The sequence below is a fragment of the Temnothorax longispinosus genome, chromosome 5 (assembly GCF_030848805.1).
Source record: "Temnothorax longispinosus isolate EJ_2023e chromosome 5, Tlon_JGU_v1, whole genome shotgun sequence".
NCBI lineage: Eukaryota > Metazoa > Arthropoda > Insecta > Hymenoptera > Formicidae > Temnothorax > Temnothorax longispinosus.
In genome coordinates, this window is record NC_092362.1 from 14,840,140 (window position 1) to 14,859,422 (window position 19,283).

The window sequence follows — 19,283 nt, forward strand, 5'->3', positions numbered from 1 at the left end:
TGCTTGTAGCGAATTTAAGAGAGCTGCGAAGCAGAGGCGTCTCGTCTCCATTTTTGCCTTTATTATTTTCGCGATAAGGAGTTATTTTTATTATCATATCATCATGAGAATAGAGAGGTGATTGCCGATTGGAAAACCGATTAGCTTCAACCGGAAAACAATAAAGTAGAAATCGAGAAATTCCGAATTCGAGTCATGGTTAAAAAAAATTTTTTTTACTAATAGCGAAAAAACTGTTAAAAAAAACTGAAGAAGGACAGGAGGCCGAAAGTGTACGCGCAAAAATAAAAAAATATAGCTTTAACACGCGTTTTGTTGTACAGCTGCAATAACGACAAAGTAGAGATTTAGAAAACTTTATATATCGTTTTTTTTCCCAAAAAAGAAAAGAGTCGATCAAAAGTGAAAAATAGACAAATATATTTGCATTGTTACAAATCGCAAGATGCAAGGTGCGCGGAAACTCGAGAAATCGCGCGAGCGCGCGCGGAAGCATGCGCGCGGGCGCGTCACGTGACGCTCCCTCCCCGTCGCGCGACGATCACGTGGTTTATTGATTGCCGTCTGTGATTTACGTGTGCGCTATCGAGATAGGTATATCGCCGATGCATTCGAATCGGATGCACCCGTTCGCCGACGAATGACCGTTCATGTCACGGGTGAGTCCCCGCCGATCATCGTGAGATCCGTCCCGGAGATTCGCCGCGACTGTCCGAACGCGACGATCGCGCGCTTTCGGTGCGTCGCCCACCTCTTGGAGGTTATGTTTCGTTTGTGCGTGTCTCGTTGACGTGTGCATTTACGAGTGCCCATATATGTATGCGCACGTGTATGTGTGTCTGTGTGTATGTGCGTGCTCGCAATTCCGTGTTCTTCAGTTCTTGTAAACGTTCGCGAACGTGCGTATTGAGAGAGAGAAAGATCAAGGAAACGCACGACCGTTGTCCTTTTACGACGAGCAACCTTGAAGGAATGGAGAACTCGTGCGATTTTCCATTCGTTTTTTTACTCTCACGTAGGATACTTTCCTCGCGTATTATCTTACCCTCGAGATTTGATCAGTTGTATCAGTTTTTTTACATTTTTTTTTTATCAAATTAAATTCTATCAAGATTACGTTTAAGTGCCGTTGTATTTATCGAAGGCGAATGCATTGTTAGGAGTTGGAACAAAGGACTTGCGACGTTCAGTATTGTTTCGACAAGTGTCACATTAGTTTCAGTAAATAATAAGCTTGTTCTTTGTAGCTGAACTTCTTCTTGTACTTTGTATTTGTTCTTCCTTTTTCTTCAACGTCTGATTATGTCCATTTTAAGAATAGAAAGAATAACATTGTACAGCTTGTAAATAATAGACCTAATATATTTGTAATTGTTGGCCTGCAATTATTCCAGTGTCAATTTGGAGTGTGTTTTATCCCGAGATTCCTTTCAGGTCTATGAATCGGAAGGAGCGGTGCTGCGATTGAACCGCTTCGGCAAGTGGGCAATGTGGATTGGCAACAGCCATCGCTGGAACTTTTCCATGGATCAGTTATTTCACGATCTTATTCACGAATGTAAATACGTGGCACCGGGGGCGCAACTCACTTACGCGTTGAGGAACGCGTTGGAGAAGAACAAGAAAGAGGTGCGGAAGGAAATTGTGTCTCGCGTGAAGGATGGCTGCGCCCCGTTGTTCATCGCCTGCAAGCGGGGCCACGTGGAGATCGTCGAGTACCTCATAAAGAAGTGCGACGCGGACATCGAACAAAGAGGAAAGTACGAAGTGCCGGACGACAGGTCGGTTCACTGTGTCACTCCGCTGTGGTGCGCCGCGGTGTCCGGAAACTTGGAAGTTATAAAATGCCTTATAGCTCATGGAGCTGACGTCAATGCAGTCTCCGATTCTGGATCCACTCCTGTTAGATCTGCGTGTTTCATGACACACATGGGTAACGCATTACAATATAATTTATATTTGTAGAATATAATTGTGAGAGAAGAGAAAATAAGTGGATAAAAATAATGTATCATATATTTCTTGAGAAACATTTTTGTTGAAACGGATATATGTTTCTGTATATGTAAATTATATTTCTCTAAATAATTAGATTAATGAAAAGGATAAAGAAGTTAAAGGAGAGAAGTTTCAAACAGAGAAATGATAATTGGAATATAATTTATTCTACTTTTGTAACAATGACACGTATGGTTCTTTATCCACTTGTCCTCTTCCACTTGTCAATTAAAATAATACAACGCAGTGATAATTACTCTCAAAGTATTAAGTAAATATTTTACAATCAGAGCAGTCAGCAATATATATCTGTAATTAAATTAAATTAGAATATGATCTAAGAATATGAGAATATTACAGTATGTAGGTCTAGGTCGGATCTACTTTTAGACTGTTTGCAAGTGCCGCAACATGTGCTAATTACTCCGTGAAATTATTATTAAAGGAATCAAGTACATATTATAATCGAGTGTATATTTTACTCAATTTTTGTATTTGTATTTACAAAATTTGATAATTATTAATGTAATTTGCTAATACTAAAGAAACATTTGCTTATTACTAAATACATTTTTCTCTGTATAACATAATTTAATCTTAGGTGTAGCAAGCACAGTTGTTTACACTTAGATAATATAAGTTATCTGGATTAATCTCAAAGGGATCAATAGAATGAATGTAGGTAACATATTTTTCAGACATTGTCTCTTATTTAGTGGAAAACGGCGCCGACATATTAAAAGCGAATTATAATGGCGGAACATGTTTAATAAATTCTGTACAAAGTGTGGAGTTATGTACTTTTCTGTTGGAACACGGCGCGGATGTGAATGCCACTGACATTCAGAACAAAACTGCCTTGCATTATGCTATTCAAGAGCACAGACTTCAAACTACCAAACTGCTCTTAGAACATAATGCAGACCCTCATCTTCGATCTCGTTATAACGATGATGCCCTCCAGACTGCTTGCCTTAAAGGAGCCATTCAAATATTTGATTATTTAGGTGAGATAATTTATTCAATGTAATATTGAAACATAGTTAAGTTTCATTCATACAATAAGAAATTTACGCTGTTGCATTGTCTTATGATATATGGGCATGTGTGATTTTAGTGGAAAGCGTATCGTATTCTGCGGAAAGATTGGCAGACGCAAACGAGCTGATGGGATCTACATTTTTCGACGATCACAACGACACGCACATGGCGTTGCAATATTGGAGGACGGCGATGATTCTCAGAATGGTCAACTCGGATGACGGAGTGCCTTTGCCAAAGAGACCTGTGTTATCAAAACGGGAAGCTTATAAAAACGCCACGGAGTTTACGAATTTGGATGAGTTAGGCGCTATCTCGCTTGACTTGGATGCAATAAGAATACAAAGCCTGCTGATATGCGAGAGGATATTAGGTCCGCATCACAAGGATACCCTCTTCCGGCTGATGTTCAGAGGTGCATCGTATGCAGACGCGTTAAGGTAAATATTTTAGCTTTTTAAAATATTATTGTATATTATTTTATATTTTATTACGTGGGTTTTCTTTTCTAGATATCAGCATTGTATAGATCTGTGGCGTCGCGCGTTAGAAATTAGGGTAGAAAAGGATTCGGTACGTAAAACATGTTAACATCTTGTATATAATTATATGTATGGAGAAAAATTAATTAAATTCTATTAACGCTTTTTGCAGATCTTGTACGCAGATACTTGCTTTACCGCACAAGCTCTGGTAAGGCTTATGGTAGATCTGAATGAGAAAACGTTGGAAGTGATGGATCGTAATCGGGAAAAGCAGGAACCACGATTTTTCGATGTAGTAGCGATATTTAAATTACTTTCCAGCCAACTAACGGAGGCTAGAGAGTTGCTAGAGGTATATGTTATTTGCGTATATTACATATAAATTATATATCTATAATATAGAGAATTAATTATATGTGTTGCACATTGACAATTATACAAATTTAAATATTACAGAAGCGTCCCGTGCATAAGAGACAAAGAGATAGTTATGAACGTATTCTGAAATGCGTGACGCATCTTATTTACCTATTAGTAGAAACTGCGAGTTCTGACGAGGAGAAAGCTTTAATGTATCAACTAGTCCGTGGTTTAGTGAAACAAAATCCAAGATCGGTTTATACAGAGGACACGCTTCTCCATTTCTGCGTTTCTAGTTTAAATACGATTAATTCTAGTTATTTTACATCTGCCGACGATATGCACGTAAGCATGAACCTCTTACGTACTAATTAATATTCTGTAATTAAAAAATTTGTGTTCCTTTGATGCTCTTTTTTTATGAAAAAGTCAACCATAAACTAAATATATGTGAAGGAAATATATGTATAAAATAATATATGTATATGGTATATATTTTCAGGCAATCTTTCCACGTTTGGATGTTGTTAAATTACTCTTGGACTGCGGGGCGTACGTCGATGCCAGAAATATATTGCGGTCAACGCCTTTACATATAGCAAGTAACGCATATAACTTCCACAACCCTGTAAGTATTTTTTAAATATATATATTTCTCTTAATTTTATAAATCGAACTTTACGACTTACATTAAGAACTTCTGTTTGTAACAGCTGATAAAATTGTTGTTGGATTATGGCGCGCACTTAGATACGCCAAATAGAGCGGGTGATACACCAGCGCGACTGATATCCTCTAACCCACTAAATAGCGTAAACCTCCTTAATTATACTAGCCTTCAATGTTTAGCTGCACAGGCTGTTTGTAAATATGGAATCCGTAGTATGGAGTTGCCTGTTACGTTACGTTATTTCCTGGAACTTCATAGAGAAATTGATAATGATTACAATATTTTGAAATAATTATTGGACGTTTATTAAGAACAACCGTGCAATGTATTTTGTTATAATTCCGAAAAGTCCGACAATATCAAAGGATTCACATATAACAAATGAACAGTGATGTATATTACTTGTAATTAGTTAACGCAAATTATAAGTAAATTATAGATGAAACGTAACGTGATGTTATAAAATTGCGAAATGTAACATCAATATCGAAATTTTAATTATAAAGAAAGTACTATTTTTAGAATCCTAACTTCTATTAAGTATGATCTAAATTGTAAATACGATCGCGCGCAACTTAAGACGTTAAAATGAAAAGACTGAGTGAGAAGAGAATGCTTCTATAAAAACTAATTTTCTCGATTAGGTACTTTGCAATATGTAAAATATCGTTTTTAATACTTCTGTACAGCGACTCTCGTAATCTAATTAAATATTAAGAGCTCTTGCAATCTTAGACAGCTATATTTAGGTATTGCAAGTTATCGCTTAAGAGAAATCTGCACTCAAAAATTATTATGCACATTATACTGATAAAAAAATACTCTCCGCGCAGTGAAAAATATGAACATCGACACCAATATGATGAATTGTCAGGCACATTAAAGTTTAGATTTTTAGATTCTCTGAAATCCTCAATCTTGTTTTCTTTGAAGATACGAACAATAGCTACATAGAAATAAGAAAGAACACTATCTGCAATAATTTTACTCTATTGATAAATTACTCATCTTAGAAAGAGAGCTACATTAAAAAGATTTTCGAAAATAAACTGTCATTACGTATGGTGCTTTTTTATATATACATATTTGTCTAATGGAAAGATTGATTTTTCCATGGATTTTCAGAATATCATCCAATGGTTTCATTTTTTAAACCATTGATATAGGAACTGTAATAGAGTGCCTTTATATTTTATATTAATTCTACTAAATGTTCTTTTTGTGATTCGGATGTTGATGAAACGTCTATTGATATTACGTCTAAATATCAGCCGCGAATACAAGTATAGCACCGGTTTACGGCACGTCTTTCATCCCCTTTTTTCATCGGGCTATGGAAGCTGCTACAATTTAGATTTTATACTTAAAAAGTTTGATTGTATCAAGCTTCTCGCGCTTTTTCTATCCTTTCTTTCTATCCAGATGTATGTTTCCCTTTTCTACCGCTGTATAAATTATATTTCTAATTATTGTTTTTGTCACATCAAGATTATATATATATAAGAGTAAATATATCTTCAAATTTTGATGATATCGAGCGGTTCTAAAGAATCATTAAAATTGAATTCATCGTGTTCGATCAAAATATATCACATTTTTTAATTAAATTTGTAATTACATTATTGCTAGCTGCTATTCAGGTTTATTTATCAACATTCGAGTCCTAGTTACTAAGGCTTTTCGGTTTTACTTACTAATTTATTTTTTCATGTATTTAAATTTGTTATTACCTGCAATGTGAAGATTCTAAAAATAATAATATATATTTGAAGCGCTGAAAAACTAACGATCACACAACGTTGATTTTGAGACGTGCAATGTTGAAGTTAATACACAATTATAAAAATTGTACACTGATAGCGATATCGTAACAATAATGTAACATGTAATATTTGGAACCAGCCTTAAAAATTTAATCTAAATTGTAACAAAAAATGGACTTGCTTTTCGTGTATTTAAGCGTTTTATTTGGAATTATAAGGATATGCCACATGAGATGTCAATAAAAGTAAACAGCGAGATTTATCGATACTTTTTGCATAAGAATCTATAAACTACACTACCGACCACATGTCTCACACGTAAAGCTATCACAAATGTTTGTTGTAAACAAATGGTAAGATATTACAACTTATTGTACATTAATTACACAATATGTAAGCGAGAATATTAATTGATATGAAATTGAGAACAAATGCGTATTGTGTATATAAATAAATAAACAATTGAAATAAATGATATGTTCTTGTATGGCCCAATACGATTTGCATCTGCGAAACTTTTGTAATGCGGTTTTCAAAAAAATATTTGAATTATTACAATTGGCACTTCATTTAAAGTCAAGTACGTAAATATTAAAAGTATACTCACATCGATTTTCTCACTGTTCAATACCAAACATGAGACGTATCGCATATGTAATGTTAATTAACGGTATACAAAATAAAAGTTATTGCGACAATTTGAGGACGTTTAACATTCTTTTATTTTATCCAACTGCTCTTGTTTTTATGATTACAAATTAATGTTTCTTTCACTGTGATGAAAACGAGAAAAAATGCACATATAAAATTGATCTTGTTATTAAATCTGTAAATATAGAGTTTATTATAGGAACTATTGTATTAATTTCTTAATTCAATAAAACCGTACAATAATGTAACGTCTTTATGTTGTATCATCGATATGTACACGTTGAAGCGCAAGAATGAGTCATTCATTAAAAATAACTTAATGCATCCTTATGTGAACTGAAAAATATTTGGTAAGAAATATTTTTCTATGAATTTATGCACTCAATTTTTATAATAGACCGAGAAGTACAGTCGCGATTACAATGAATAATGATAGTTTATGCGCGATTGCACCGTTCTTCGGTGTGTAAGAATCGACGACGTGAATCTTCCATCCCATATTTGCATGCGTGAAGGAGTGATAATAAACCAGGTCGGGCCATGACGAGTTTGGACTTATTACCAAGTTGCCGCCTTCTCCTGCACACGAGAAATAGGAAGATGTGAGAGAGAATCGTTCTTGATAATCGTGACTCGAAAACGTGAACATTTGAACTTCAATCAACGTCCACTTGAAAACTTTAAGGATTTAAGATCGAAAAAGGTTTTACCTGGCTCGCAGACTTGCACGAGGGTCCGGTTGAATTTCTTAAACGATGGGAAGTTATCATCCAGTCTTCTGTCTCGACCATTGTGCTTGCTTAAGCAAAGCGGCCCAACTAGAAGATAACAAATCGAATAAAGAATGCGAATAAATTTAAATTTGTATAAACGTTGATTTGAATAAGGGAAATCTATACAAACCTGCGGTCGGTCGCGGTCGACCTCGTCTAGTCAGTTCAACGCCAGCCAACACCCTGATCTTGCTTTGCGCGAGATCGCTGAGCGTGTCGTATCCCCCATGAGGCTCGTCGGTTATTATTAACGGATGATAGAGTTCCGCGCTGTGCGGATTGTTTCCGCCATGAACGCGAAAGCTGTACGTCAAGCCTCGACGTAGGTATAACTCGGGTATCAACGCGCCTTCGATGTACCAGGCAAGACCCACCGACGGTTTACCTGCGAACACATTTCATGGAGTCCTCCGCATCGTAAAAGCGATAAGCAATAGCCAAGATTAATTAAGTTTGTACCTGTGATTCCCTCGTATCCCCGTTTTCCTCCGGAGGGTCCGATGGTTGCTTTGAACGTTCTAACACTTCTGTCGAATATTTCCGTTTTCTGCCAAGGTTCTCTGCAAGAATTATCTCAGCAGTTACATCAAAAAATCCCCCGAAAAATATATAATTGATATGTTCTATGCAATGTGAAAAATAATTTGATATATAAGTATTATATGATGTGAACACGCATATTCGTTCTTCGCACCTCGAAAATATTTTCTTATTATGCTCCGTGAAATCGATGCAGGTGTTCTCCGGCTCCTTACGATTCAACTCAAGCACCACATCGCTTCTCGGATACACATCGTGGAAGCTCGGTTCGTTATTAGTTTTATCGAGCCTGCCCAAGGCCCAAACCACGTACACCGGTTTATCCGTGGGAAATTCTTTGTCTCCGACGTCGGCTGCGCAAAAAGAAAATACATTTTTATAATCTGCGTCGTGCGACGAGCGTTTATAAAGAAAAAAAGCGCGCTTAGCTACGTGACTCACATGAAATAAGTGTACGCCTGTACGTGATGGTATTGATGCCGTCCTCTCTCACCGCGGTGTAGAGCTGGTTGCTGTCTAAACCACCAAGAAGTTCGTCTCTGCAGACTCCTTTGTACTGACCGAGAACTTTCCCACACTGTCGCCACAATCATTAAAATTCTCATTAATGCGTCGTCTTTCGTTTCTCTTTCTCTCTCTCTTTCATTTATATTCACGAAATTATTAGATTACTTAAATAACTTTACACACTGGCGCCTTTGCCGTAATATTGTAGTCCGTAGCGTATCCTCGTGTGTCGTCCATATACGCGACGGCCACATCCGCGCCTTCCATTCGGCTGGACGTCTCGGAACCGGATAAACCAAACGCCATGTATTCGTCCTCGGCTGGAAAAATAGAAACACGAGTGATCTCTCTTTCAAGCCTCGATTTTTGAGAAACAATAATTGAGAATCTACGAGCTTGTTAACACATACCGACTTGACCTGTTAATTGAATGGTGATCTGCGGACCAAAGATCTCCCAGGCGACCTGATATCGTTTGTGCAGCTGAACGCAATTCGGGAGAGACTGGGTTTGTTTGATAATTTTTATCAACGACGGCGGCACATTGAGTCCGTCCGGTATAATGACAGAACCGTAATTGGATTTAGTCTTCATGTCGTAAACACTCAGCCAGTCTATGTTGAAGATTGTCTTATCGCCTGGCAGCTCCAGCACGATATCCTCATTATTGTATGACCTAAGAGAATCCATGCTAGAAAGAGAAAAATGCAAACTCTTTTATATATATTTCCAGATAACTTTATAGCACCGTGAGATTTTTTACGATTATTTATAAGCGAATTAATTTATTCGCATCGATAGAATTCTGTAATTTTATCTTATTCCTCTTACTATCCGTATTCATCTGGTACTTTCTGGCCCTTGCTGGACGGTTGCGGGCCAAGGCCGACCCAGAAGTACGTGTCTGCACCTTGCCCGTCGTACGTAAATTGCGGGATGCTGATAGTTTTCGAGTCCAGGATCACGATGGGTTCCGACGAAATATTGTGAGATCTTTTCGAGAGCTGTGATATCTTCTGGGGGGCGGGTGGGTCAAACTCCTCCGGAATGTAGACATCGCCGAAGGTGTTCTACGATTGAAGAATTCATTTTTCAAGCAACCATTCAAACAGATTCCACGTTGATCGTCGTAGAAAAGGTGTCGAGATTGCTTTGTACAATGTAGTATTAACTACAAATGTTACGAAAACGATAGTATAAGACTTCCAAACAAGAATAAAACGAGTCTACAACTTCTAAGACGCTTCGCATGTTTTAAATAGGTCTTATGTGAATTACAGACTTAATTAATTCTTGTTCTTCTAAAATGTATAATACCTGACTCGCTAAATCGTACACTGCGAACCACTTGATGTCCGTTATTTTCTTATTATCCGGCAGAGTCAATGTAAAATCCTTGTTGAAGTACCGGTCCAATATGTTTGTTCTGAAAGAACACGCATACACTCGAGATGCGATTTTTCCACTTTATCTCCTTAGGTTTTCTTTTTAAGTTAACGAAAAGAAATATATCTTACTTGCCCCACTCGTCGGGGACGATAAATCCTTGCGGGCCCGGTCTATTTGATGCGCCTGCCCAGAAAAACGTGTCGGCTCCATTGCCATCGTAATTGAAGGACGTCAGCAGCAAGGTGTACTGGTCCACGGCCCAGACATCGCCGGAAACTTGGTGGTGATACGGGTTTAATTTTCCCAGATATTTTCCCTTGTACTTTTCTCCATTATCCTCTTGTCCATAAGCTGCCGGCATTAAATTGAAAATATTTATTTTACCTAATGAAAGAACCTCTTAAATATGATAGCATAAAATATGGTGATTGTTTAACTTTATGGCACGTTCTTTCACAAATTTAAATATTCATACCTTCATAAATAAATTGAAAATATTTGTTTGCAGATATTTTCAACATCTACAAGTTCTTAGCGCAATCGAGGTAATACATATTTAAGCTAACAATAAGTGTCATTATGTCGTAAAATATAATTAATTATGAAAAAATATATAAACATATTTCCCAATATAATATAAGTATAAAACAATTGTCTAAGAAAGGTTTTTAAAATAAATTTGCTCCGAATTCACGATTCCAAGCTCCACTGATTTCCTGCCGCGCGTATGGAGACTCGTATGTGTCAGAGACATCGATGCCGGATAAAGCGATGTCTTCGATATTCGGTTCGATTTCGGCTTTCTCTCCAGGGCTCCCCAGAGATTTCGATCTCCTTTCCTTTTTCACTAATGCGTATTTTTCTGCAATAAGCACAGATTTCTGACTGATAATTACCGCAGGAAAATAGCAAGTATCCTAGAAGCGTCACGAGGGCACTCGTTCCCTTCTTTCTCACGACACCTGCCATCGCTTCATTTTCCTCCCAAGTGCTCCAAAGTGTGTCGACTGACTTTTAGGAGACCGCCGTGAGATCGTCGAACAGAGAGAGCGAGAAGCTGTTATCCGGAACGAACGGATAATCGGGAAGCTACGTGCAACCGTGGCGATCCATTGTTCATAATCAGGCGAGTCGGGCTAAATCCGCGGGTGAGTAATCCCGAGCGATCTGATGTGGTGCCACGCGCGCGACAACAAACTAACGCGGATAATAATATGGGGGGGTTGAACTCCGCGTGTGTATCACGGTGAACTCGTTACTGGACGCCACGCCGATTCTCCGTGGTCTGGTCTCGCGGTGGAAACGAGCGGAAACGCGACTAGAAAGCCGAATCGCGGCCTTCGTGGGACGCGACTCCACGCACAACCGCTAACGGCCGCACACATTCCCCGGGAGAAAGTACGCGCTCGCCCGTGGGGGACCAATCGACGATGGGAGAACGAATTCATTCGGTCGCGGTCATTGTCGCGTTATCCGCCGGAATCCAGTTCGCGAGGACGTTGGACCACAAACGGGGCCCTTCGACAAAACAATCGTTAATTGAGCCTCGGATTTTTTTTCCAGATGAATAAAAATACCAGACAACAATTAATGCAATCGTCCATCTTCCCGAGGTGCCCTCGACAATATTCGAAATACGCGAGTCTTTCAATTTTCGTCCGAAATGAAATATCCGAAATCAAGAGAGCGGAGAGCATTTCTTTTAACTGCATTATTGCGTCGCGCTTTCCACACTTGTTAGAATAAGTCATAAGATGAACGTTTACTCGGAGCTTTTGGAGCAAAACAGAGTGGCATGTTGTGAAAAGTTGCAAGGGAGCAGGGAAAATGCGGTAGAAAAATTAAATCTGAAAGATGCAAGAAGTACAACTATAACAGAGTAGAAAGTAATTCAAGAAAATGATAATTATTAGTCGAGAACGCAACAAATTAAAAAAGTCTAAGAATAAAAATGTTTCTCGGGTGTTTTAATTTTTCAAGCCTCTCCTTTCTTTAAACGCGTTGTTTTAATATTAAAAAATTATTAATATATCAGTTAAATATTAAATTCACAAAGTTTCATAGATAATGTTATTGTAACGAAATTTAAAAGGTCAGATAAAACGACGAATTCTCTCTCTTGAAAGTATACACATATTTTAATAATTCATTAAGTTTTATTTCGTATATGTAATAAAAAATTCTATACTACAAGATTCAGGTACTATATATTTATAATTATGTTTCTCTTATTTTAAAGCATTCAGTTTTTATGATCGATGGTATGTTTCAATGATATGTTTTACTACGTGAAAATAATTTTGTTACTACACGTGTTTTACTATCGAATAAAAACGAATTGTTGCCGTTATATTTGTATCGAGAATTAATACGGATATAATTTCGCCGAATTCAATTTCTGATGTCACCAGCATGTAAAGAAGAACTTTAGCACAGCGTTTTATTTATTGATGAACATGGATTCTTATTCAGAACCGTAATTATATATACCTAACATGCATTTGTATTTAAATATGACGTCAGCGAAATTATACCGTCATTAATCTGATTTCCATATCTGTATAAGAAATAAAAAGTGAAACATACAGATCATTGTCCTAAAGAATATGTTCTTGTATCTCTAACGTGTGTAAAGTATATAAAACGCATATAAAAAGATTTGATATTCTTTTGTACTATTTAGTCATGTCGTCTACACTCGTAAAGATAGACTTAATGATAAAGTCATGCGAATAACTTCTACATGTTGAAACAGATTAGATCCTCCACTATCTGTAGTACATGTTCGATATATATATATAATCATAAATAGATCATAAATCCAAGTCATATTGTGCAATTTTACTAAAACCGACACACATCGTAATACAAATTTTAACGTAACTACCTGAGATAATACAATTAAAATGTAAAACGTATATATCTTTCTCTTTTTTCAAGAAATATAATATCTTAGAACTTTTTCACTTAATGATAGAAATTAAGGCAAGTATGACATTGAGAACTATCTCTTATTGTTAGATTTAGTTAAAATTTGCTTATTTTGTATTCATTCAAATCGCACAAAATCGAGATTTGTAATTCATTTTTATACGTCAATGTTATATATATGTAACAATTTTGACAAAGCTGGTTAAATACGTAACAGGAAAATAAAACGTTTACTATATTTAAAAAATAATATAACGGATTTGATATAAGAATTGCACCGTTTTACTTAACTTATACAATTTTGCAGTAAAGATATACAATATGTTTATAGTTGTAAAATGCAAGTGTTTATCTTTATTAAAAATTTCTAAAATAAATAATATTAGTTTTTCATCAATCCTCGGAATAAATTTTGACAATATTCTTTTATTAAGATGATCAAATTTTTGTGCATGAAATATACCTTTTTTAATATGCAAATTTATAACCTTGCAGTAACAAAATTTTAATAAAAATACGCGAGATAGCTCTTGTCATAAATATTTGCAAAAATGGAACGGCACTCGACGTAAGTAGGCGCTAATAATTCTACAAATTAGATATAACGCTTACGCTTTGCGATAAATCTACTTGGCCCCTTAATACTTTTTGCTGCAATCTCTTGCAAAAGATTTTGGCCATAAGCTTATTTCGACGTGCTTCCTCTTGCCGTTCTTGTTGCCGTCGTTTGAATCGCACTTCATTCAACCGGAGATATCGTTTACGTGATCTCTCCTTCATCTCCTCGTCGGTAATTTTTCGCTGTATGCAAACTGTAATCAAGTATTAAACAGAAATCTAAGATGTATGTGCTATAATTTGCACATTTTTCTCAAAGTGTAACAAAACATAGATTATATTATTAATTTGACAGATTTATAACATAAGTAATCTTACCTGTTGGCTTTCGTATTGGTGCGGATTTAATAACGCTCGATATACTGGCCATCGCTAATAACTGTATTCGCTTTTCTTTCCTCAATTCTCGCAACTGGCATATTTCCGACAAATACTGCCGGCGTGTTTCCGCATTGCCCACAAATTCGGGATTATTTCTAGATAAATAATCCTGAAATTGATTTAATTGAAATGCCATTAATCCGAAAAGACTGTAATGCAATATTATCTATCCTCTTTGAAATTAAACAATCTTCAGGATATTGCCGTTACAAATAAAAATTATTTCAAGTCAATTAGATTCAAGTTGAATATTTCATTTATTAAACTAAATCAAATTTTTACCTGCAATGTACTCATTTGATGAAGATTTTTGTTGGAATTATTCTTTTTTATAATATCGCAAGGACAGGCATCAGATTTTGCCGCGTTCAACGGCTGCTTGGGGACTTTCGGCGTCACGATATCCGAGATCTCATTCTTCGAGACGTTCTCTTTTGTAAACGATAATTCATACGCGACAGCTTTGGGATACGTTTGACGACAGCCGCATTTCCTGGTATTCTGATACATGGCACCACACGCCCGGCAATGTTTGTAATTTCTCTCGGTCTTATTAATACTAGTATTGTCTACGTAATTTGGTTTTGACGCGTAACTCTTGCGCGCTTTCCCTTTGACAACGTCTTTCGCTTGATTATTACTACAGGAGCAAGCTTCATCACAATTGCATTTTACGCTACTTTGTACTTTAAGGTGTTGATTCACGTCGCTGTCCTGCGAACTGTCAGAGTAAATTCGCGTCTGCGGTTGATGCTCCGCTATCTTTAGGTGACACTCAAAACGGCACGAGCCGTTATTGTCGATTTTACCGTTCGAACAACATTCGCGCAACGTTCCTGCGGTGGTTCCCGAATTATGGCACGCAGCACAATCGTTCGCGCAATCACAAATCTTCTCCGTGTCACTCTGTTCGCCGTAGTTCAGCGCGCGTATTCTGCTCTGGCTTTCTGCGTTGTAGTTTTGTCGAGATTTCCCAATAATAATCCTTCTATCCGCGTCGTTAACAGGAAGGTTGTCACACTCGCACGCATTCCCACAGGTTGGTTCGATCCCCGAGATGTTATCGTGCGTGCAGGAGGGATTCTTTTGACACACCCCACAGAGGGTATTACTAACAGCAGGTTTTTGTTTAAAACACAACGGACATGTCGTAAATGATTGTTTGTAATATTCAGTCCGCTTGGCTTTAACGGTGCCCGAGGAGCCCTTGCTGTCAGATCCGGATGAACAAACGCCACGTGTACAACTGCATTTGGATTTGGACGCGTTGATTTGATTTTTAGCCTCCTTCTGTTTCGGCTGGACGTTGTTACTTTGCGATATACGGCGATGAGCAGGCTCGGTCACGCTGTTGTCGCTCGCGTAATTTGTCTGCGTCTGCTGCGAGACAGCCGGCACGTCCCCTTGATGGTCCTTTCGCGATTTGATCAAGGCTGTCTCGGATGGGCTCTGTTTGCATCGCACGCACGTGCGCTGCACAATCGGGACGGTGTGCGTTTGGCACGATTGATCTCTGCACTTGGTGCCATTTTGATAATGCGCGCACGGTTTTTGCAGATTCGCGTATTTCGCGTCGTATACGTCCGACTCCGCCGCAGTCACCGGTGTCGAAGAGGCTTCCCGAGGTAGCGTCTGCACTCCAACAACGACATGCTTCGCAGATCTTCGCGTTCTGCCGGCAGATACGATCTCTCCGCCGGTTTTCGAGTAAGCGCTCGCCACGCCTGTGGCCGTTTGCGTGCAGCTGTTACGTTTCATGATCCTCTGGACCATATTGTCGGCAGCTTCGCACGCAGCCAAGTTGCAGTGAGACGACCATGGCTCGTTAACGGAATCCTCTCGCAGGTCGGACACGCTCCTGAAAACGCGAAATTAAATGGCATTAGATTGCACAAGTTATATATATACACTACAAACAAACACGAATTACCTGTGTAAGACGTCTCCGTGTTGTTCCCGTCTTGTAAGTATCGCTGCTTGCTTCGATTTGAGATTCGCCGATTTGGATTTTCTCGGCGAAGATTTCGGTCTTTCTAATCGCCTGGGTTGTTCGAGCAATCTAGCAAATAAAGTAAAACTCAAATTGAAAGACACAGCATTTAAAAGAAGCTTGCTGAAACGGAAAAAGTTAGGAAAACAGTGTAAAACATACTTTTTCAAGTTACAAAGATGGCTAATCTCGTTTGTAATCCAAATCAGTTGATTTCTCTTCTCCATCTCGGCGTAATTAACCAGCTTGGAGTCGCCGGATTCGGACATGCTGCACTTCTTCAATTCAAATTGTCTTTCGGACGACGTCGTCGGTAATCTCCAGTCGGTGTTGTTATCCGTGTTATTGTTGGACTCGACCGGCGTTCTTCTGTTATTCACGACGGCGTCCAACAAGATTCTGTTGCGATCCGGAGGTATGCTGTTCGTCGTGGTCGACTCTCTGTGCGGCAACTTGCAGTTCTCCTTGAAGCAAAATATGTCGTTTACCTTAGCATTCTTATGATTGCGCTGGGGCACGAAGCATTCGGAGCTCTCGCTCTTGTCGGGATCCGTCGGCGTGTTGCTCGTCTGCTGACAATCGTCCGTTCTCAGTCCCAGTCGCGCCTTCCTACCGTCCATCTCCGTCCTATCCGTATGTCGGTCGAACTTGTCGCTGTTACTGCTCTCCAACGCGACTTCCTTTATCACGTCGCTAGCGGTCCCCATGGACTTCTGCATGGACGCGTCCTTCTTCCGCAGGTTCCACTCGTCCGAGGACTCGGTGGTGCTGTGCTTATTCGCCAGGGCCTGAAGCAGCTCGGCTCGGTAAACCTTGTTCCTGGCATCGTCCGGATTCCAGGGAACGTTATCCTCCAAGTTGTGCTCAATTTTGTCGTCCGTGTACTTGGCGGTTACGAGCCGCTTGATCACGTGCTGTATCAGCCTCTTCTTGATCTGCTTGTCGCATTTATTAGCGTCGACGAGACTCTTCAGGATGTTGACGCTTCTCTCCAGATCTCGCACCAGGCTGTCCGAATCTCCCCAGAGCTTGTCGTTGACGCTGGAACTGCTGTTCGGTAACGTCGAGTTCGATCTCCCGGTGTCCGAGGAAACGTGGCTGTCCCTCTCGTTCGGGACGTTCGCGTAGGTGTGCCCCGGGAAGTACTCGAAACTATTGGCTCTCCCGGACACGTTCTCCGTCTCGTCGGGCTGCGGCGTCGCCGAGGTCGACGCGTTCTGCGAGATGTCCGAGCTGTTCGGCCGTCTCTGGCTCTCCTTCGCGTCCGCGCCGACCTCGGCGTCGCCGCCCACCGAACGCGAAGCGTCCGATTTTCGTGGATTTTTAACCTTATATGTACCTTTAGACCTTTTCAAAATAGAATGTATCGCCGTTTGTAGATTAGGATCCTTCTCCGCTGTTGGCGATTTGTTCTCCTCGAGATCGGAAACCTGCACGCCAACGGATTCCTGAGCGCACACGTCGGGACTCGTTTGTATCACCTTGTCGCAAGTGGCGGGTTTATTCACCACGGTAGCGATAGAGGACGTGGAGTCGAAGATCAGGGGAAGCACAGTCTTCCTCTCTTTAGCGTGTAAGTTCACTTCGCTCTGGCTTCTCTTCAATGAGAATTTCGACGACAACGGGGGTATGACGTTCATCGAGATGCTCTTCTTCAATGGCGAACTCGACGGACGCGGGACTTCCCTGCGTTTACTCACGATCCTTCTCTCCGCCGTCGAATATTTCGCCGGTGGCACTTCAAACACGAACGACGACGTGGGGGTGTCGTGTATCTCGAGTCTGGTAGGCCTCACCGCGGCTTTCGGTTGCGCGATCTCGCTCGGAACGCATCTCTCCTGCGACTTTATGTCATCTCCCGTTATAATTCCCGGCAAATGATTCTTCACGATCGGCGTTATCTCTATCTCGCTTTCCGATCCCGAGACATTTCCGATCAACGGTGTGGAGTTCGCGTCGGGAGCGGTCGACGCGGCTTTCGAGCCGCCTTGCGCCGCCGCGTTCTTCCCGGATTGCAACCCCGATTCGGTGGTGCCCTCCGGATCTAGGCGTAGGGCAGCGGAGCATCCTCGCGCCAGAGCCATACGTTCTATGGTGCTCAACTTCTTGTCGTTTTGCTTATTGTGAGCGATGGAGTTGAAGTAACCGACGTCCGCGCCGCTGTCCCACTCCAGCGGCTTGTAGGACGCGACGCTGGAGGTCGGCGAGGACAGTTTTCTCTCGTTCACCTCCGGAAACTTCTCCTGACTGTCACTCCTCTCCTCGTGTATCGTTTCAGGCGTGACGCGCTTGAGATCGGGCGACGGCGTCTGGATATCTGTCAACGGTTGAATATACCTGGATGAGGCGTCTGTATTCGAGGACTGCCCGATCAACGGGGGTCTTACCCACCTACGCCTCTCTCTCGGCACATAGGACTTTAGATTGTACTCCTCGCCGACGCAGTCCTGCCTGCTGGACGAGCCCACCTGGGCGCTCAACTCGTACACGCTGTAATAGTATTTAATCGCCTCCTGCGGAGCATTCGACACGGGTAACGAGAAATACTGATCGAGATTGGCGTCTCGGGAGTACTTGCGATAATATTCCATCACCTGGGCGGAGAGACTCCTCTTGCCGACGCTCGACCTGAACCCCGACGCCGACGGCTCGATCGACGATGGTGGTGGCGAGTGGCGCGGGGCGTTCTCGCGTCGGTCGCATTTTTCACGCGCCGCCGGCTCGTCCGGATTCTCGAAGTCTCTCAGACAACGGCCCTCGCAGCTGGATTCCGAATCGTATTCCATACTAGCTGTCCACGATGCATTCTTCCGCACCCGCGGCCTTTCATACCGCGATTTTCAGTCGCGCGTCGGTCCGGCCGTTCAATGAATCCCTTCGCTCACCTCGCTGCTTGGCGTGCGCGACGAACGAAGCCGGACATACCTATCCTGCCTCGATGCTCATGATCGCTTTTAGCGTCTGTTGTCGTCAACGACAAGGCTCGTAGGTTAGAATGTGCGCGTCACTTCGCGCCTCGAATATTCACGTCGGAAAAACGGTCCGTGGTAATCAGCAACTCGCGTGTCTCTTCGCGATGAGATATCCGCTTGGTACGTCCGCTCCGCTACGCACCGCAACGTTACCTTAAACGATTGCAGTTACGATTATTTACGTTACAACGTAAACTGTTTAAATCAAATTCTT

At 40.5% G+C, this 19,283-nt stretch overlaps 3 protein-coding genes across 6 annotated transcripts; 1 reads left to right on the forward strand and 2 right to left on the reverse strand.

The window, feature by feature from the left end:
* The first annotated feature begins 534 nt into the window (after positions 1–534).
* On the forward strand, positions 535–6,789 carry LOC139814000 (protein fem-1 homolog A-like). 3 transcript variants are annotated; one of them, XM_071779951.1, is made up of 9 exons: positions 535–659; positions 1,435–1,933; positions 2,697–3,005; positions 3,116–3,479; positions 3,552–3,612; positions 3,694–3,876; positions 3,981–4,229; positions 4,387–4,512; positions 4,598–6,789. In XM_071779951.1, the coding sequence occupies exons 1-9, from the start codon at positions 651–653 to the stop codon at positions 4,844–4,846; spliced, it is 2,049 nt and encodes a 682-aa protein (XP_071636052.1). In that variant the 5' UTR covers positions 535–650; the 3' UTR covers positions 4,847–6,789. The 3 variants fall into 3 exon arrangements, with proteins under 3 accessions (XP_071636052.1, XP_071636053.1, XP_071636054.1); XM_071779952.1 differs by having other exon boundaries at positions 586–738; XM_071779953.1 differs by lacking the exon at positions 535–659 and adding an exon at positions 804–1,015.
* Positions 6,790–7,043: 254 nt separating this feature from the next.
* On the reverse strand, positions 7,044–11,585 carry LOC139813999 (protein Skeletor, isoforms B/C-like). Its single transcript, XM_071779950.1, has 12 exons — positions 11,074–11,585; positions 10,306–10,528; positions 10,106–10,214; positions 9,620–9,858; positions 9,199–9,479; positions 8,972–9,108; positions 8,723–8,858; positions 8,436–8,634; positions 8,201–8,301; positions 7,872–8,126; positions 7,679–7,786; positions 7,044–7,547 (listed from the first exon to the last, which is right to left on the reverse strand). Exons 1-12 carry the CDS (start codon positions 11,144–11,146, stop codon positions 7,357–7,359), a joined length of 2,052 nt encoding a protein of 683 aa, XP_071636051.1. The 5' UTR covers positions 11,147–11,585; the 3' UTR covers positions 7,044–7,356.
* Positions 11,586–12,338: 753 nt separating this feature from the next.
* LOC139813998 (uncharacterized) lies at positions 12,339–19,282 on the reverse strand. Of its 2 annotated transcripts, none has more exons than XM_071779948.1 (5): positions 16,260–19,282; positions 16,038–16,166; positions 14,390–15,965; positions 14,045–14,216; positions 12,339–13,920 (listed from the first exon to the last, which is right to left on the reverse strand). In XM_071779948.1, the coding sequence occupies exons 1-5, from the start codon at positions 18,881–18,883 to the stop codon at positions 13,697–13,699; spliced, it is 4,725 nt and encodes a 1,574-aa protein (XP_071636049.1). In that variant the 5' UTR covers positions 18,884–19,282; the 3' UTR covers positions 12,339–13,696. The 2 variants fall into 2 exon arrangements, with proteins under 2 accessions (XP_071636049.1, XP_071636050.1); XM_071779949.1 differs by having other exon boundaries at positions 13,727–13,945.
* Position 19,283: the final 1 nt, after the last annotated feature.